The 21130-nt window shown below is 46.2% G+C and overlaps 1 protein-coding gene across 7 annotated transcripts; it reads left to right on the plus strand.

The window, feature by feature from the left end:
- The first annotated feature begins 11626 nt into the window (after positions 1 to 11626).
- On the plus strand, positions 11627 to 21019 carry LOC122392039 (E3 ubiquitin-protein ligase RNF14-like). 7 transcript variants are annotated; one of them, XM_043386521.1, is made up of 9 exons: positions 11627 to 11641; positions 13167 to 13369; positions 13671 to 13848; positions 14699 to 14823; positions 15123 to 15659; positions 15894 to 16004; positions 16416 to 16533; positions 17647 to 17819; positions 20101 to 21019. In XM_043386521.1, exons 3-9 carry the CDS (start codon positions 13692 to 13694, stop codon positions 20338 to 20340), a joined length of 1461 nt encoding a protein of 486 aa, XP_043242456.1. In that variant the 5' UTR covers positions 11627 to 11641; positions 13167 to 13369; positions 13671 to 13691; the 3' UTR covers positions 20341 to 21019. The 7 variants fall into 7 exon arrangements, with proteins under 7 accessions (XP_043242456.1, XP_043242459.1, XP_043242454.1 ...); XM_043386524.1 differs by lacking the exon at positions 11627 to 11641 and having other exon boundaries at positions 12955 to 13369; XM_043386519.1 differs by lacking the exon at positions 11627 to 11641 and having other exon boundaries at positions 12999 to 13369; positions 16416 to 16571.
- Positions 21020 to 21130: the final 111 nt, after the last annotated feature.

Consider the following 21130-nt stretch of genomic DNA (forward strand, 5'->3'; position numbering starts at 1 on the left):
CAGCCTGGTATCAAGCTGGTTGATATGTGGAGGATAATGAAAGCATAAAAGAATAGGAGCGTTGCGTCTTGTGACTTATGTCAGTTGTCATTTCAAATCAAATGATTGTGATTGTAACTTTTACTTCAATTATTATTGCAAGTTTTGACCTTTTTAATCATCAATTTTTATGTGTACCAATTTCATATGTCTGTGTAATGTCTGCAGCTTTGTGCAGTGTGCGTGTCTTGAAACAACCCAATTTATTTTGTACCTTTTTGTACTTAGGACAAAAATGTCATGCCAATTATCATTGACACTACTACAGCTAACTTTGCCTGTATTCCTATCTTTCAGAGGCATTCAATTCAATCTGCTTTCCAGTGCAGTACCAAGGAGGCTGCAACTGAAACTCGCACAAAGGCAATCAAGTGTCACTTCATCAGCCTACAGTAACAGCCCATGTGTAATCAAGATATGGATGAAGGGACATAGAAGAACAACCAGTTCAAACATGAAAAGATTGTATTTTGTTTTGGACTATTTCTTAGCATAACAGAACAGTACACTTGCTGCTTTTTATGTTTGCCCTGTGTGCAGTTTTGAATAATTTTTAACAATGAGATGCTTTTGTCAACCATTCTCTTTACATAAGCTTCCTTTGTCATGCATGTGTAATTTTGAGTTTACATGCATGATGTAGGCACATTTCCCTTGGCTTCATAAAAGTTAAAACTACTTGCAAGCTTTGGTTATGGACATTGGTGCTATATATGATGCTTCAAATGTGTCCAGTAGTTGATGAAGGGAGATGAGGAGTAGGACAGCTGATAGCTATTACCAAAAGTATGTGCTTGTCTGCACTTCGGGCTGTTTTACTTCCTTGAGTTAAAAAACCCTCATCTTTTGTTTCTTTCCTGTGTGCCCATTGTTTCCATGGTGCTATACATAAACGTCAAGTTTGAAGTTGGTATGTCCCCTCCGGCTCCAGCCTCCAAGCAGCCCTGCTGAGCTCTGTCGCCGGCGCGGTGTGTCGCAACGTGCTGTTTCTCCACTCCAGCCGACAGCTGCTAGGAATCGTCCTGTGCCATGCGCCATGCGACACAGCAATTGTAAGCTGCAGGTCACATTCGGACTGATTGGCTCCGCGTATGTGCATCCGGCCGGGAGCTAATCGATATCAGGGACGTGGGTCGGACTGTTGTGGCGGCGTGCACTGTGCTGGTTGAAGTTGTATTTCTGTTAGTGAAAAGCATTAATACATAACCGTGGCCGCAGCCCAATGTTATTGTGGATTTCAGAGGGAGTGGCCAGTCAGGAGGGCCCCATGTGGGTATGGATCCAGTGTCCAGTGGGATTGGCTAAGATTTCCGGCGATTGATAAACGCTTCTATCCCAGCTAACAGGAAACGTTACTACAACGTTGTCACAACGTCGTGTTTCGGTAAGTTGCGAAATTACGTTTTAATTACGTTGTAGCAACGTTCTGAACGTTGTGAAGCCATGGTTTGGTCCGAAAGTCGTGGTAAAACGTCGTGACAACGTTTTATTGGTACGTTGCAGCAACCGCGCACTTGCAGCATTATATTTTGATAATGCATGGTGACATATATGGCCATATAATGCATTTCCTTTGACTTTCAATGCGCATATTCAGTTTTCATCGTTAAATTTGACATATTTTAACACTTGGACTGTTCACGTTGTCAGCTGGTGGTCGCCAACACGTTGTTAAAACGGTTTTTCACAACCTTGACATCATAGGTACAAGTAAATTCTGATACCTTTCTCTCTCTATCTCTCTCTAATATATATATATATATATATATATATATATATATATATATATATATATATATATATATATATATATATATATATATATATATATATATATATATATATATATATATATATATATATATATATATATATATATATATGTATATATATATATATATAACATGTGTAAATTGCAAAGCGTCATTGGCATGTTTTGCAACATCACAGGCGGAGCTAGAGGCTTGCAACTATCCCTATGTAAACGCGGCTGTTATCCACGGCTGCCAGCAAGCCACGCGGGCCGCCACTCAGGCGAACGGTGGCTCGCGCCCTGACCTCGCCTGAGGGGCCGTGACGTCAGTGTCACCGGCCGGCGTTCAGAGCCAGCCGGCCGAGCCGCAGTCTACGCGGCGCGAGCGAGCAGTGAGGGCCGGCGGCGGGCGCGGCTGAGAAAGCTGGAAGATGAAAGATAGCGCCAGTTGTCTGCGTTTGATGCGATTGTTGTTTTGACTGGTATGTCAAAGTACCATTTACGAGTAGCATTTGCAAGATTGTGCCTTGTAATATCGTGCGGTCTAGGCTATAGTTCATTGTAGCTCTAGCCTCTAAGGTGTTGACATGTTTCAGTTTGATCTAGCCTGTCGCACTGTTACGGAAAGTGGTGCAGGTATTGTATTTTTGTGATTTTTTCATGAATTGAATGTCTGATTTTCCCTCATGTCTTCCCGCAGACGTCCTGCAACTCGTCAGCTCGCCTTGCGGCAGGCCTACTGTCGGCAATGCGGTAGCGAAGTGGCTGTCCGGAAGCTGCGACCGGAACGGGGGGTGCGCAGACCGTCTAGTCAGGCACTGCCAGCTGCCTAGGGACATCGAGGCCGCAAAAGAGCCGGTGCCTAACGGTCCGCCGAGTGATCCTCCCAGCGAGGGTTAGTAAAGAAGTGAACTTCCACCAGTTCTGGCGTGCTAGCGGCTAGCGTCGGAGCCGGTAGAACCCAATTCCGTCCCACGCCCCCATGGGGGCGCCCCTGGGCCCCATGCCCCATCACCGATGCCGCTGCCGTCGTTTTGTTTGTTTGTTGTAAGTTGACCTGTATGATGTATTGAAATATACACTTCTTACATGCCTTTTTTACAAGTCTAGAGAACGGGAAGAGAGCGTCGGAAACACATTCTGAGTATGTTGCGAACACGTTGAGAGGGCGTTGCGAAAATGTTTAGGACGTTTACTCAGGGTCGCAGGGACGGCAATGCGAAGTAGCGACAACGTGGTGCGCACGTGATAAAAACGTCGCAGAGACGTTGCCAAAGCGTTCTATACTCCTTGTAGTCACGTTGCGGAAACGTGGTGACAACGTTCCAGAAACACTGTTGGTACGTTACAGAAAACATTTCATAACGTTGGCGGGACGTTGTAAGAACAGTTTTGGGACGTCACGGCCACGTTACAGAAACGTTGTGATGACATTCAAATGCATGGTCGGATGACGTTGTCACGCCGTTGTCTGGAGTCTACAAAATTACGTTGTCACAACGATAAATCGGGACGTTGTGGTAACCATTTGACAACGTTTAAACGACGTTGTAACAACGGCAAATTGTTAGCTGGGATGATAGTAAACCTATTGAGTTATGAGGGGAGGTCACGTGACGGAGCTGACCTTACTAAACTCTTGTGAAAACACGACACGTACGAACGGTAAGAAACCGACAACTCTTCTTTCTGTCAAGTGTCATCTTTCTGTGAAGGATTTCTTGGCACTGAGTGTTCAGAAATTGCGTTGTTTTTGGACTGTGCAGAGGCTCACGAGCGACAACATAGGTCAACAACCTGACGTACCTTAAATATGCGACTTGTACCATAAGATCCAGCTTGATCAAAAGATAGGACATTTCAAATTTCATCTCTTTATCTCAAAAGAATTTTGAGCTATCGTAAAAACCGCCAGTGTGGCACCATATCGCCTCCGCGCGCGGTCGGAAGGTAAAAGTTCGCCGGCTCTAACTAAACAAATAGTCGTCGCATCGCAAATTCATTGACGGCGTTCGAAGCGTCGTTCAATTTACTTTCGAAACATATCCTAACATTACTATTTAACTGCCTAGCGCAATCACCAACAAGCAAAAGTTCCGCGCATCCCTCCTCATACAGTGTTAGCGGCGGCCGGCCGCCGGCCGCTGACCCACATTCGCGTCATCAGGGAATGCCGCAACTAATTTATTGTTTCCAACACGGTGACTATAAATACGGTGATCTCATCTGGATTTGGTCACGTGATCATTTTCGAGCGCAGCGCACGTGCAGTTGTGGCGAGGGCACTTCCAGAAATTCTGGATCCATGCGATTTTGGAGCCAATGTAAAGTCTATGGGAAAATGGTTCATTTTTATTTGTTTTTCTTGTCACACCTAAACTTTCAAGTTTTTCTCAAAGATTCACCCTGATTCATGTGTAGAATTGATTGGTCTTTAACATGGTATCAATTTTAGATTTTTATCGGATAATTTCAAAAATTACTTACCATTTAAACTACCAAAAGAGGTGATTGCGGCTAAGCATTGTGACAGCCATATCATGTCATTGGGAAATTACGCTTTCTTGTGCATCTCCATTTTAACTGTTCTCGAAGTTAGTACCTACTGGATGATTCATGCGTGGAATTTGTTGAACTTTTGTCTTGTGTCACTGTTAATGCCTTTATGAAATAATTATTCAAGTAATTTCGCCCCGGCCGACATGGACGCCGTTGTGAGCCGGTTTTGGCGTCGGGGAGAGGGATAGGGAGAGGGAGGGAGGGAGGGAGGGAGGGCGAGAGAGAGAGAGAGAGAGAGAGAGAGAGAGAGAGAGAGAGAGAGAGAGAGAGAGAGAGAGAGAGAGAGAGAGAGACGGAGACGGAGACGGAGACGGAGACGGAGACGGAGACGGTGACGGTGACGGTGACGGTGACGGAGACGGAGACGGAGACGGAGACGGAGACGGAGACGGAGACGGAGACGGAGACGGAGACGGAGACGGAGACGGAGACGGAGACGGAGACGGGGAGAGAGAGAGAGAGAGAGAGAGAGAGAGAGAGAGAGAGAGAGAGAGAGAGAGAGAGAGAGAGAGAGAGAGAGAGAGAGAGAGAGAGAGAGAGAGAGAGATAAAGACCAGGGGCCATCGGTGAGGCGGGAGCTCCACGACAGGTACTGGGAGCGGGCTCGCCTTTTCCTCGTAGTGGCCCATCAAGGCTGGGCGGCGGCGGTACTAGTTTCGCAAGAGACAGAGACATGGAGCGACTCGGGACTCGTCTCAGTCCGGCCGCCACCCAGCCGCCCGCCGCGCCTGGCCGGGCTGCTGCTTCGCCGGCCGGATGGCGCGGGCGGCCCTCCCGGCTCCTGCCCGTCTGGGATGCGCTTCCCATCCGCAGGGCGTCGGCGGCGCCCAAGAGGCACAAGAATAACGGCGGTGCTGCGGGCGGCTTGTGGGGTGACGGTGCCGCGCTCCTTCCCCGGCTCCTCGCCGTCCGTCCCCCCTCCCCGGTGCCGTTTTCTTCCAGGGGAGGTGCCCCGGCCGCCGTGCCGGGGCGTAGCGCAGTCCGTGCTTTCAGCACAGCAAAATATCCACCCAGGCTAGATTAAGGTAATGACAAACTAGGATTAAGAGTGGCTACAGATTTCAGACTTTATGCAAACTTAACATTAAGATATTATATATGCAACTAAACACATGGTGTTTGTTCTAACCTAACACATGGTGTTTGTTCTAACCTTCTCAACAGAAAGTGAACATGTCAGGACAGCACCCCTTGGTGACCATTATACTCAAGGGGTGTAGGCACTGATCCCCCAGGGGCGAAGTGATAGGAGCACAAACATGAGTCACTAGTTAGCTCTGTGTCTTTCCTCCTGCAGGAAAAATATATGTGTGATGCCCAATGTGACTGGTACCTGCATATTATAAAGCTGGAAATATTGTACAAAGTTATGACAACACAAGCAAACAATGCATGTTACTGCTCTTGTTATTCCTATATGAGACCTCACAAGACACAAAAATATGCATGGTAAAAAAGGGAGCAACAATACATTTCAAATGTAGCTTGTCATTAAAATGATCATGGATTTCACTACCTACATCAAAAGTGAATGAAATTAAGTGATAATCAAAGACTCTGGAAAAGAAGATCAGCATAACCATAGATATGTAGACTACATATGTCTTGTTTCCAAAGCTAAAGTATGATCCTCAATGTTGTAAAAGTTGGTTGGCTTTTACAATAACTTTGAATAAAAAACAACATATGGTAAACACAATTCAAGGAAATGCCAAGATCCATCCAACCTTTGACATGCCCTGTTTGGAATGCTGTTAAACATGCTAAGATCTTCTCAGAATAGGAAAAATCAACTCAAAATATTACCTTCTTTTATTACAAATAAAATCCCCATGAATTTCACAGTATTGTGACTGCAGAGCTCATTCAGTCAATCAGAGACTGTGCAGAGACTTCATCATTCAAACAGAGAATCAATGTGCAGAGACTAACACTTTAAAATCTACAGACTTTTCACAAACATCTTTCATGCTACAAGCTTATGCCTACTCAACACTTTTTTCATGACTCAAATATGGTGGTGTTCATTTTAAGTGAAAACATTCATCCAGCACTAAGCAGATTATTTCTAAGCTCCACTAAGTCCCAATTTCTCCTATATTTCGCTTGGAGTCACTTCATAGTTTGAATTCAAGGTGCCTTGCGGATTTACCTCAGTTATGTAGATAAATACACAAGGATTTATGGGCTTTACCTCAGTTATGTAGCTGCTCCCTTAAATTAAGTTTCTCGTTAAATTTCATTGAGGCGTTGCAAGATGGGCTGTAGCAAAATTCTCTTTCCTGTTTAGCTGATGCTCATAATACCTCAACATTTTTCACTCCAATTTTTGTAGCTGTTAACAATTGATAAAGACCCATCTACCTAGACAACAATGACGTTACAGAGGAAACCCCTGGCTGTGTTTCACGGGCGCGCTGCCAGCTGCTGCCAGCGCATTTCGTGAGCTAGCATCAATCTCCGGTAGTGTTGGAGATATTGGCTTGTTGATGTCTCTATGTAAGCCAAAAATGGCTGGCAGAGTGCCGCGAAACACCACCCTTATTTTTGCACAATAATGGTGTGATAACTGTTCCTGCAAGAAAATATAAGGTGAAATGAAGTAAAATCAGGTCAAACATTAATATATGCCCAAAAGAAGCAGTGTATGGAGTACCAATGTTCACATTACCAATAATATGATGCACAACAGGCCATAGAAAAACCGGTGAATGTTGAATTGTAACCCAATTTCAATATCAATATTGCACTTGGCATTAGCAGTAAAACATACCGTTTTTGATGTTAAATCAACAGAAAAAACTCCTGAACATAAACAAAATGATCAGAATATATAATAAGGATAATAGTATAAATAAAAATCGACGAATCGGCCTATCATCGCCCATAACATTCACCACACCCCAATCCCCATTCCACGCACAGATTGTTTACCCCTTGGTTTACCCCGTGTTCACAGTCTCCCGGACGACGAAGACTCTATCCGTCGTCCGACCAATCACGTTCAAGATCAGCGGGGCTTGGCCCCGGTTCTCGAACGCCATTGGCCAGATCACGCAGAATCTTCGTCGTCAGGAAAACTGTGAACACGGTGTTACATTTTTCGCTATGGTAACAAAAGCGCCAGAATTGACTACCAGAATTGGATCCGAAGGTCAAATGAGAAAACAAAAGGACAAGAAAGGAGGAGGGCTCATGTTTTTGTATAAACAAAACAGTGGTGTCACTTTAAGTAAAGCCCCTTCAGAGAACGAAGATGTTTTGGAAGTGAGGGGAAGTATATTGAACAAACAGGTTAGGATAATACTTGTTTACATGTCAGTTGAAACAAAACCAGAAGACAAAACACGAAATGAGAAAATCAAACAAGAGCTTGAAGAGAAGCTAGAAGAAAGTCCAGACATGGCAACAATGTTGTTGGGGGATTTTAATGGACATGTAGGGTTCCTAGGAAGCCAAAAAGAGAATAGGAACGGAAAATTTGTCATTGATGTGATAAACAAAAACAATATGATTTTACTGAATGGTGATGACATATGTGAAGGCTTGTATACATGGGGAAGTAAAGAATACAGAAGTGTTATTGACTATGTGCTGGTCAACAGTAAGATGCATCAGTCTATCCTTAAGATGAAAATTGATGAAAGTCAAGAACTACTAGATCTATCAGATCACAACATGATCACAGTGTTTTTCAAAGATGAAAAGTCACTGAGTCTCAATAAAGCTAAATGGAAAGATGAATACTTCTTTAAGACAGACCAAGAATCATTGTCGGGCTTCGTGCAAGAGGTACTACAGAGAATAGAAGCTGATAACATATGCCTAATGGAAGATCTCAATGTGATAATGAAGGACGTGGCAGAGAAATTGCTTACAAGAAGGTACAGAAGAAAAACTGACAGAAAGAATGAAAAAATCAAAGAAAAACCATGGATGACCGAAGAAATACGGAAACAAATCAAGCAAAGGAAAGCCTTCAACAGACTCAGGAGAAATGCAAAGTCAGAAGAAGAAAAGAGCAGATTATATGAAAAATATTATGAGCAGAAACGACTGACAAAGCTACTCATCAAGGAAGAAATAGCAAAGCATGAAAAGAAAGTGACTGACGAAATACGTTATAGTAGCTACAAAAGCAAGGCACTTTGGGAGAATATCAACAAACTTAAAGGAAAGCAAAAGGATAACAGTCCAGTTCGCCTATTCACAGAAGCTGGACAAATGCTGCAAGGAGAAGAAGAAAAGGAAAACTTAGCAAGTGTCTGGAAGAAAATCTATCAAAGACATGAAAACAAGTTAGAAGAAGTGTGGAACGATAGGGCGAAGCTAACCTATACTGCAGATCTGGAGAAAGAGAACCAGGACCAGATACAAATAAAAGGATATAGTTTCCCAATCACACTGAGAGAACATATGGATATGGCCATGAACAGTAGGAAGAGGATGAAGAAGATGGAAGATATACAAATAACTGAGGAAGAAGTCACCAAATGTATAGGCAGGCTTAAGAACAAGTCAGCGGCAGGACCAGATGAACTCAAGCCAGAACTATACAAAGCTTTGATAAAAAATGACAAATGCTTGAAGATACTGACAGGCTGCTACCAAGAAGTCCTCGAGAGAAGTGACACGCCATCAGAATGGAAGATATCAAGGACGAAAATGATACCAAAGACGTCTAAGCCAACTGCCAAAGACTTGAGACCAATTGCTTTAACGAATGTGTCATATAAGATCTACATGTCAATTCTAAAACAGCGACTAGAAGATCATCTAGAAAGCGCAGAGCAAAAGTTAGAGACACAAGCAGGGTTTACGAGAGGAGGAAGGATAGAGGACAACCTTTTCCTATTACAGTACTGTGTGGAAGAAAGCTTTAAAATGAAGGCACCTCTGATTGTTACTTCAATTGATTACAGCAAGGCGTTTGATTCCATCGATAGAGCTAGGATGGTAGAGGTGCTCATGAAATACAAGATTCACCCCAAAATGATTGATGCTGTGGCAGCCACATACCAAGGAGACAGAACCTGGATTGAACTAAATGAGAACATTAAGTTAGAGATTTTAGTAACAAGTGGTATACGGCAAGGGTGTACAGGATCAACTGCCTTCTTCAAGCTCATGACTTATATCATCACAAAAGTAATGGAGGCAACAGAAGCAGGGTTCAGAAGCTGCAAATTTACGCTGCCAATCCTATTCTTTGCTGACGACGGGCTCCTACTGAACCATTCTATTGAAGAAACAGAGACTAGCATCAGAAGACTGACAGCAATTAGCAAGGAGTGTGGACTAGACATAAACAAGAATAAGAGCAACATTATCACATTTAATCTGAAAGAACAGCACAGAAGCATAGAAGATATTGAAGTAAAAGAAAACATAAAATACTTAGGTCTGAAAGTAACAAATACAAGGGATGTGTTCAGAGGGCAGAAAAGAATCATGATTGAAAAGGCACAAAGAATGGCAAACATGACCTATTCAGTAATTTCAAAATCATGCAACAGACTGCTGATTGGTAAGACCTACTGGAAATCCCTAGCACTGCCATCAATACTGTACGGCTCCAGTGTCATGACAGTCACAGAGGAAGAGACCAAGAAGCTGCAAGTAATCGAAAATGGTGTCTACAGACAGATCTTGGGGGCTCCAAAATATGCACCAAATGCTGCATTGAGAGGAGAAATTGGAGCATCTCTGATGACAACAAGGATTAAAACTGGAAGACTTCAGTACATGAGAAGCATATTGCAAGGAAAAAATCAACTACTCAAAGAGGTGTTAACAGAAATGATGGACGAGGGCAAGAACAAATGGATAAAGGTAACCTATTCCATTATTAAGGAAGTCGGACTCAAAGTAAAGGATTTGTATCAGATAAGCAAACAAGACCTTAAAACACACATGCAAAAATGGGATGGAAAGAAATGGAAGGAGGAATTGTTAACTAAAACTACTCTGTCCCTGTATATTGTCTGGAAAAAGGAGATGAAGGAAGTAACGTTTATTGACAACCAGCAAGCATCAACAATATTTTTCCAGGCAAGAGCTAACTGTCTTCCTCTAAATGAGCGCAAGAGATACAAGAAAGAGGACACAAGATGTATGATGTGCAATGCAGAAAATGAAGACCTCGCCCACTTTATATTGAATTGCCCAGCCTACGAAGAAGAAAGAAAAGAATCAATGCATCTTCAGAAACCCTATGCAAAGGATATTTTAGGGATATTTCTGTTTGAGGAGGAAGATATCGAAGAAAAGAAAGAAGTATTGCTTAAGCTGTGGAAGAAAAGAAGACTGCTGGAAATAAAACAAAGTTCTCCATCCTAGTTGACCTTCATCCTCCCAACACCCAATCCTGTCCCCTAGTGAGAATCCTAGCCACACAAACCAACCATAACAATGCAACCCATCGATCAAAGTAAAAGTTAAAGATTAAGAAATCAAGGAGGTGCCGATACAAAGGCTAAACCTCCGAAAACCATCGCATCGCATCGCATCGCAAATGGGTCACGTGACTGTCAAGTTCAGATGGACAACACCTGGTTTCCAACTTTTTTCCCGGAGCGTTCTACCTGGTTTATATAGCCTTGCTTCTGGCACTGTTGATGAATTACACCAACAGGTTGGTTGGTTGGTTTTGGGTTAAGCACCACATCCAGTGGACCAAGGTGCTAACCGGAACTCTCACGCTGTTCCAAGCGGTCAGGTAGCGGCAATGCCACGTGCATTGCCCGGGAATCGAACCCGGATGGCCGAATCTAGAGGCAAGTATCTTACCCCTAGACCGGAATGCTCCTTTTTTTTTTTTTTTTTTTTTTTGCTCGGTCGGCCTAGTGCCATACCCGAGCAGGGGGCAGTTACTCCGGCAATTTTCGCCGGGCAGCAAGTCTTACGTTAAACCGGTTTATGTGAACCCGGTAGCAAAAACAACGTGGGATCCTATCTTAATGTGGAATCAAAGCTATCCCCATTACACCAACACTGACGCTTATTCGCTTCATATTTTGTAACAAACGCGCTAAAACTGCAATATAACAGCACTAAATGCTTCTTGACAAAATGCAATAGTAGTAAAAATTTAGCCCTGATGACATTCATTCTTGGTGGAAACGTAATTACAAAATATTTTGTAGAAACTATTAAATTTCGGCCCAAAACAGTGCACGGTTCAAAAAAGAATCATTCCAATGACGGTCCATTCTTGCGGCCCTGAAATCGCCACTATTTCTGGCCTATCCAACGCAACTCGTTGTCCAGACGTAAATATGCTGTTTGAACATCAGTAGGCGGAACTATGGTCAAGCGTACCCATTTTCGGGAACGCATTTTCGTTCCCATGTTTGGGAACGATAAACCCAAATATGGGAACGCCATGTAGGAATTATTTAAAACAAGAAAAAGAACCGTTAAATGACGTCCAAAAAATATAAAACGATCGTGAACCGCCTGATATTTGTCTCAATATTGTTGGGAAAGAGTTTGATATTGTAAGGCCCATCGTAGTTTCAAATCGTTCCCCTATTTCTAAAGCAGTCCATCATCCGGGCCGCGAACCTAAATTTGGGAACGCTCTCGTACACTGGCGCTGCAAGCGTTCCTTATTATGGGAACGGCGTACCCAAAATTGGGAACGATTTCACCGACGCCTTTCAGGGGCTCTTTTCATTAACAAGCATCATGTCCAACGCCGCAAATTATTGTTAAGCAACAATCATCAGATGACCTTTCCGGCAAGACCGTCGCATGTTTCGCCCGGTCTTCTGCGCTTTTATTCCCGTCGATCTCGCAGCGGGCACGCCCCCCTCTGCAGGATTACGTAATTCACAACGCTCAGCGATGTTCAACAAGGTCTTCCATACCTATATCCACCGTCCGCGCCGAGGGTGGAGACATGTCAAGCACCTGTCTGCTTATCACCGATAGTTGACGAGCACAAGGAAGTATCCAAAAATGGGAACGCTGAATATGTTACACCCTCAAAACACCTAGTCCCATGGAAAATCTAGTTTTTTCCTTTCTTAATGAGTGTAAGTGGCAAAAGGCCTGGTAGGATGGGCACGAGGAATGATCGAAATCAGCATAAAAATTATAAATAAGCCACACAGAGCGACCTATATAAGAGAAATTCCCCCAAAACGATCATGCTTAGAAACACGGAAGACAAAAACCACGCTCATGACGCTCCTTATAAAACAATGCTAAACAGCTAGCATCCAAATAAAATGTCTTTCCGGGCTGATAAAATACAGCTGAATAATTTTAAACCACTGAAACTGAGTTTACAACAGTAGTTCGGTAAAATCACTGACGTTCCACGCGGTCGTGCGCCCCGAGACCAAAAGTCAACAATATTACCTCGGGACTGTCCGCGTGTTCGCTTGCATATGTCAGCATCTGGTGTCGCTAGTATGAAACTTCATAACCAGGCGAAAATTCTTATACTTGACCTCAAAATGTAAAAAACGCTTCATTTTCCTTTAAATTGCATGTTAAATGTAGTATAACCCATGTTTTCACCATTCCGTCATTAAAAAAAAAAATCATTAAAAATATCATTCGACGGTCAATTTCCTTGTTCAACGGTCAGATTAAAGATAATTTTATAGAGATTTAGTAGATACTTAAATTAGCGTGCACTTTTTTGAGACGTGATGCACTAATGAGTTTTAGTGGGCGAACGGCCGAAAAATTACCTTCCGTTCTCATAAATGGGAACGCCCGTTCCCATATTTGGGAACTCCGTTCCCAAAAATGGGAACGTTCCTATATTTGGGTACTCATGACCATAGTTCCACCTACTGACATGAAACCAAAAAGACTCTTTCTCATTTTGAGAAATGATAAATTTTAAACAATAATTCCATGAACATTGCCAGCAGTAAAAAAGAACACAATTTGCTATATTTTGCATTTTTCACGTGCTGGTTATAAAACGGAAAATTTCCGGTAATTTTGGAACGATTTTTTTCGTTTTGAACCGTTTTCTTATAATATTTGATTATCTGGGTGAGTTTAGTGGTCGCTGTTGGATGAATCTTTCCTGTTGATGATTACTTACATCATCAATTTATCTAAATACCGTGCATCATCACTTTTATGTGAATGTCATTAATGATTGCATTGAGTTGAAGTGGCAGTGAGATATCTTAAAAGTAACAGAGAAATTGCTGGTTGTTTCAAAATTGTTGGATCTAGCAGTGTCAAATTGTTCCCACTGCTCAGTTTTCTTTTTGATTCAGTTCAAGTTCAAGTTGTGGGCCATGATCCTGATCAATGACAAAAATATGTTGCGGCGACTGTTACGCAGTTCTGGGAGATAACCACCAACATGGAGGATCGAGAACAGCAGCGTGAGGAGCTGCTGGTCATGGACAGCATTTTTGGACATGATGGTCTCTTCACGTCAGATGACAAGCAAATGAGTGGTATGATCAGCGTGTCACCAGAACTGCAGCGGCCCTTGCTGGTGAAACCACCTGAGCCTGGTCAGTGACTAGTGCTGGTGAGGACAGGGGCAGCCAGAACTCACTAGTGCTGTTAACAGAGTGCAGTGGTGCTTCTGATGGATTATAGTATGCATGTGGTGTCCCATTGCAAATGTTTCAGTCCCAGAACCCAGTTGAACTTGTCAAAGCCTGGTCATTGGTGACTAACTGACTAGATAGTAGATGGTGATGCTGTCACAGCCTGGTCATTGGTGAATGGTGAGAGTAGACTGTTATAGTATGATCAGTGGTGACTGGTGAGCCTGTCATAGCCTGTTCTGTGGTGACTGGTGAGGCTGTCATAGTCTAGTGACTGGTGAAGTGGTGAGCCTGTCATAGCCTGGTCAGTGGTGACTGGTGACTGGTGAGGCTGTCATAGTGTCATAGCCTGGTCAGTGATGACTGGTGAGACTTTCATAGCCTGTTCAGTGGTGACTGGTGACTGGTAAGGCTGTCAGCCTTTCAGTGGGACTGGTGAGAGTTTCATAGCCTGGTGACTGGTGACTGGTGAGGCTGTCATAGTGTCATAGCCTGCTCAGTACTGAGTGGTGAGACTTTCATAGCCTGGTCAGTGGGACTGGTGAGGCTGACATAGTCTGAATATAATGGCAATGGCTAATGATAATTGCTCATTTTTTTAGCATCAAAATGCACAAATATGTGATAGGTAGTAGATAAATACTTTATGGAAGGTAGTAAATGCCTGCAATATGTAATTATATGAGCTTGTGCTGTGTGCATGTATTATGCCACCATGTCAACAGAGCCTGTGCTGCTTTTGCCCTTTGTGGGATTGCTGCTTGCAACTGCATTTTTTTTCAAGCTGACCGACGTGCTTCCGCGCCTTCAGACAAGGAGCCGCTGTCTGTGAGCGCACTGCCGCCGATATGTATCGAGTTCACATTGCCGGAACAGTACCCGCTGGAGGCGCCTCCGACCAACCGTGTCACGTGCAGCTGGCTAACGCCCACCCAGGTGTGTACTGAATCCGTCCTGCTCTGTACCTGAGTATGGGCGCAAACTGACCTTTGAAGTCGGTGCGCCCTAAAGCCTCAATAAGCAACAAAAGCAGGGACTGCGTACACGCAGCTGTTGCAGTCAGCAATGAATTAAACGGGAGCTGACGTGGTTATTAGCACAGACCCGGGTATATACTCTTGTTTTGTGTGTGTGTTTTTTTTGGGTTGGCGATTTCTTGTTAGCAATGTTATATCCTGTTTGCTTGTTATGACAGGGTCTATGCTGATCGAGTGCTCCTCTTTCGTTGTGTTCAGATGCTCAAGATCTGGCGACACCTAGTGACGCTCTGGGAGCAGGGCCAAGGCAACACCGTTCTCTACGAGTACACAGAATTTCTCAGGAACGACAGCATCGCCTTCCTGGGACTGGAACATGAGCTGGACGTGTCGTTTTTCGTGGACCGGGCTCGGACAGCAGCGGCAGCGGCCGCCGCCGGTCCGCCGTCGCCCGCCGCCGGCTCCAGCCCACCGCGGAGTCTGAACCGGCGCGCCAGCGTGGAGCAGCTGCGAGCGCGCTACCGGCTGACGCTGCCGGCCTCGGCCAGCGTGCACCGCCTGCTGGAGACGCACCAGCGGCAGGCCGAGGCGGCCGAGTTCGGCCGGCGCCGGTTCCCCTGTAAGGTGTGTGGCGAGGAGCGCGCCGGCTCGGACTGTGTGCGTCTGACGCGCTGTGGCCACGTCTACTGCCGCGACTGCCTCACCGCCTACTATACCGTGCTGATCAGGGACGGAGAGGTGCAGAACCTGCGCTGCCCGGAGGACCAGTGTCCCGAGCAGGCTACTCCCAAAGAGGTGAGTGGCTCAAGTCCAGCGGAGGAGGGAAGGGGGGGGGGAGACAGCAGCGTGCACGTCTTCATAGTGGAGCTGTGCGTTTGCAGAAGAGGTCGTAGAATCCTTCGCGGGATATTACTACGAGTTTCAAATAGTCTCATTTCAATTTCAGTCTGTTGAATTTCTTCGAGCTCCCACCGTGGACTGCTTCTCTTCCCGGTTCTATCACCGGTCGTTCTACTGACCGCTCCCCAGGTGCGGGACCTGGTCGGTGACGACCTGTTTGAACGGTACGACACGATCCTGCTGCGGACCAGTCTGAGCGCCATGACCGACGTGGTCACTTGTCCGCGGGCTCACTGTCAGGTACGGACGGTCATTTGTGAGCAGGGCTACTGTCAGGTACGGACAGTCATTTGTTAGCTCACTGTCAGGTACGGACGGTCATTTACGGGCTCACTGTCAGGTACGGACGGTCATTTGTGAGCAAGGCTACTGTCAGGAACTGTCTGAAACGTCCTGTAACCCCAACCCCCAAATATTGCGAGTTGCGACTTTTGTCACCAAACGCAGGTAATTTCCATGAAAACAAGTTCAATGCTTCTCAAGAAGCCTTCTTGGCTTAAATGAACTGTAATATCTAATTGACCCTCCCTGAATTTTCAGAAGTCCGTGGTGCATGATCAATCCAAGGCTATAGAAGATCGATCCTCCTGTGTGCGTACTCAGGAGTCCAATGTACGCTAATCGGTCCTCTCCCTCCCCGTGCGTTTTCAGAAGCCCGTGGTGCTGGACCCGGGGGACAGCCTGGGACGGTGCGCGCACTGCGACCACACCTTCTGCGCCATCTGCCAGAACGCCTACCACGGAAACAACCCGTGCGCAGTCAAGAGCGGTCAGTATGCAAGACACTGGTGGACGAACCTATTGGAGGTCAGCTTAGGGCTAGCCTTATCCGGGTTTTACCAGTCCTTGTGTTTTATCATTTTTACAAATCGCACGTTGGGATAATGTCGCCACGATGTCCTCTGGTTCACATGCACTGACGACACTTGTGTTTTGTGACTGGCTGAGGGGGATTAGGAGGTCGGAACAGGATTGGTGAGGAAGGCGACAGTCGCTGCCTGATCAGAGATCCTCAGTGGCGAGGGCGCCGTGAGCAGACAGATCTACCGATACTTCGACGCCTCGATAGCGAGGTTGGCCGAAGCCGACTGGCCGCACCCCTTGTATTGAAAGAGGCCCCTTTCCCCGGTGTCGATGGCGAAACACGGGAAAAGAGTTAAGCCCTCGGTATTTCGCTGGCGAAACACCGGTGGCCGCCCCCCTCACACATCCCAATGAGCTGAAAAAGGCCTAGGTCCCCGGAAGTAAGGGGGAGGGTCACACTCACACAGTCGCGCGTTTGTGGCCCGCTGTCACTCCTCGCCCTTCCGCCACTTCCGTCTCTAATTTCTCGTCACAGCCACTGAGTTAAACCACTGACCACTGAGGATTTACTGGCACTTCTCACAGTTCACTCCAGAGTTCAGCTCCATTCCGCCCCCCACCAGACAGCATAACACACTAAACCCGCCAATGGCTCACCCGCCCGAGATCACCTCGCTGGTGTCCTGCGGCGCGGGACACCAGCGACCAATCAGCGCGCTCCCCGCGCATGACCTTACCCGGTCAGACACGCCTCGGGCGCCACGTGGCCGCATCGGCCGGCTCGGCAGCCACGTGGCCCGGCCGGCGACTCGACGGGTACCGCTCAGCAGTGGTCGGTGACAAGAGGTAACATTGGATCACGCTTTTTTGAATCTATATTCATTTTCAATTATGACCCATTTTACATTTTAGCCTAGTCCCCCTAGAGCCCTAGACGCACAATGCACATACACGCCACACGGTACTTTCGTGATGCTTCCCGACGGATCAGCTGCTGTCCTTGTATCCAGCCGTCCTTTGTGTGTCCATTGTCCACCGTGTGTCCTCCGCCCCCGTCTGACGCTCCCCTGTCCTTCAGGTGAGCGCCTGGAGCTGGTGCGCCAGTACCGGGTGGCCGGTGCCGGCGAGCGCGCCGACCTGGAGCGGCGCTACGGCCGCCGGCAGCTGCAGCGACTGGTCGAGGAGGTCGACTCGGCCGCCTGGATGTCAGACCACAGCGAGCGCTGTCCGCGCTGCCGCACGCCGATCGAGGTGGGTCCACCGACGGGGCTCGTAACGATGGTGGCTCTCACTCCGATCGAGATTAGTTGACGGCGCCAACCCGTCTGAATCTTAATACGAATGTAGGCTGGTAATTTGAAGGCAGACTGCTGCCTTTGTAATTATAGCGTTTAATAAGTTTGGAATGTCTTTTTAGCTTATCTTCAGGTGACACGGCACTGAACCTGTCACTCTACATAATTGGTGTCTATGTAAACCACCGGTTTCAGCTCCTTTGCGAAATAGTATCAACAATCAACATCCAAGACCCACGGAGCTGTGGTCTATGGACCGCTGATGGACCGCTGTATTTCCTATCAGCTGAACTTGACCTGCGTACCGATTTCCCGCAAAACCCGACAAAACGCAGATCACGGATGTAGGATCCCGCATAGTGTAGCTAGACATTGATGCTTTGACCCGGTGACAGAAAAGCGGCTGCTGCAACAACATGTTATGCATAAAATGCGGTACGCTCTTCCGTTATGTCTGCAATATATGTAACGTAACGGCCGTAGTCCATTAGTTTGCAGCACAATTTTCCTTATCCGCAATACTGGATATTTGGTGCGTGTGTTATAATTTCATTAACCCGCGCACCGACGGGGGGGGCGGATATCCGCCCCCCCCTGAGGTTTTTCGCGAATAGCGGGAAAACCGCGGCGCGTAGCGCCGCGAAATTTGGTATGACTATTCCCTCATCAATTTTACACATGGTGTGCAAGTTTGAACCTCCTACCTTTCAAGGTCAGGTCACCAGGTCACTTTAAATGACCCAACCTCAAGTCACTTTTTTGCAACTTTGTCACCGTGCCAGAGCTACAGTAGATGTCGGAGGCCTTTGAAAATCGCAGGATGTTATTAGGTCATTAGTAGCTACAATTTGTATATCTCGGAATTTTTATATCGGTGACCTAAGGTCAGGTCAATTTCGCGACCTCCCCATTATAAGTCAATGGGGGAAAAATCAACTCCCTGTTTTTACCACTAAAACGGGTCGGAATGGCCCCATATACCATACATGACTTCATATACGATCAACCTTCACTACCTTGAGGTCTGTTTTGCTGTTGGGCAGCTGTGAGGTCATGTGACGTCATCAAAGGTCACCAAAGGTTTTTGGCCAATAACTCCGTACAGGAACAAGATACAGACGCGTGGATGGTCTCATTGTGTTCAGCTCGTCAAGACGCATCGAATGATATATATGATGACCTCGAGGTCACGTGACCTGAGGTCAACCTTTGACCTTGACCTTTCGAGGTCAACATATATATCATTCGATGCGGATTGACGAGAGGATCACGATGCTGCCCTTAGTTTGTTCCTATCTTGACTAATTCGAAAGTTATTCGAGAAAAACTCTATCCATATCCAGCGCCGCCATTTTGACTTTTTCGACCCCTGTGACGTCATCTTTGACCTGACCTGAAAATGACCTTAGTAAAAATTGTAGATCTTGACCGTGCGTATCCGATGCCGTTTACCGCTTGTCGCTATCTTGCTTCGTTCTCGAGATCTCAGGGGGGGGCGGTCATCCGCCCCCCCCCGTCGGTACTAAGTTGGCGCAGACCCCCGTCGGTGCGCGGGTTAAGCATGCAGCGATACAGTGAAACCGATTGAAACAAAATAACCGTTTAACGTTAGTAAGTTTGTGCTGGTTGATGTGATTCTAGGTAGTCGATGCCGTTACTTTTTTACGTTACTTCTAAATTACACATCACTCGCATCACGTTACACTTGCTCAAACGGCCAGCGCAGCACTCGTTTGTCACAACAGACACGGCGTTTCGCGGCCGCCTGTGTACCGCAGCGTCCACGGAAATTCCCGACTGGGGCCCCGCTCGCCCCTCGCCGGGCCACGTCACGTGACCTATGGCCTCCGGCTGTCCGGTGCGGGTCGCCGAATATTGGCCAATCAGCAGCCGTCACGAGCACGGCGGGTCACACGGCTTTCTGATGGGGACGGCGGTGGCACGGGCGATGGCCTTGGCCTTTTAGAATAATTTTTTGAATTTGGAAAAGTGGTCACTGGTAATGAACCTAGCCCTAATTATCTGTGAGTGAAAGCTCGCTTAACATTTTTTTATGAATCACAATTTATCAATCAAATTATTAAAAAACAAAACTATTTTAGATAAGAGGGAGAGCAAAAAACGGTTAATTCCATTTCAGGTGTCCCCACTTCCTTTGAGTCCAATGGAGTTGCGTTCGGCGCCACACCTGCTCACATAATCCAGCTCTTTGACCTTTTATTCCGACCGTGCGGCAGAAAATCGACGGCTGCAACAAGATGTCGTGCACAAAATGCGGCACACTGTTCTGCTGGCTCTGCAACGCGCGCCTGCCGCGAGAGAACCCGTACACGCACTTCAACGTACCGGGCAGCAAGTGCTTCAACCAGTTGTTTGCGGGTGTGGTGGACGGCGCACTGTTGGACGAGGAACTGGGCGCGCTGGCCTTCGACGAGCTGGGTGAGGAGGAAGACTTGCCCATGGGCTTCTTCTTGTGAGCTGGAAACAAAAGGCTGCTTGGTGGTGACATGAGCAGCTTCAGTGGATGCAAACCCGCAATATGATTAGAAGTTTATGATCGACAATATCAATTTTTGTTTGCTTATCCAATTGGGTATTGGGTATCTATTTATCGTGTTGTTTTTACTACTAGACCAGGCCATTATTTACTACAGCGAGGCGGCGTTTGGGTTCTGTGTATAGCTTTGTTCGTCTGTATGGCTGTGTGCAGGGAAGCGGGAGTATCTTACCACAGGATGTGGGTCCTATGGCTGCTGTGGATTCGAGTCCACCTCTCAGGCATCGGGTTATCAGGGCAGGTGTGTGCCAAGGCCATGACAGAGGACGAAACAAGACTGTCACCATGTGACAGAACGAGCGGGGTCATGCTTTGCACCGAGTGCCTTCCTTCTTCTTTCTTGCAAAGGGTGACATGTCCTAATATTATAGCCCATAAGCAGTGAGTCGTGCGGTTTTGCATCGATTAGCGGTATTCACATTGAATATAAAGTAAAAGTGTAAAGTAAAGCGTTGTGAATATGACGAGTTTCGTTCGTTAACGAAGACTTGCGGCTGTGCAGAATGTTTCCGTGGTTAGGCGGACGCGCAAGGTGCGCCATAGTTTCTGTACATAGAGAACTTGTGTGAACAAATGAACAAATGAATCTGATCGTTGCAGTTGGTGTTTCTCCGAGTCTTGAAGTCATACAGAGGGAGATCTTAAAATGGCGAGAGGGTGAGACCTTCAATATAATGAATTATGCTTCTCAGTCAGTTGCAACACTAAAA

This window comes from Amphibalanus amphitrite, unplaced genomic scaffold, assembly GCF_019059575.1.
Source record: "Amphibalanus amphitrite isolate SeventyFive unplaced genomic scaffold, NRLGWU_Aamphi_draft 000466F_arrow, whole genome shotgun sequence".
Lineage (NCBI taxonomy): Eukaryota > Metazoa > Arthropoda > Thecostraca > Balanomorpha > Balanidae > Amphibalanus > Amphibalanus amphitrite.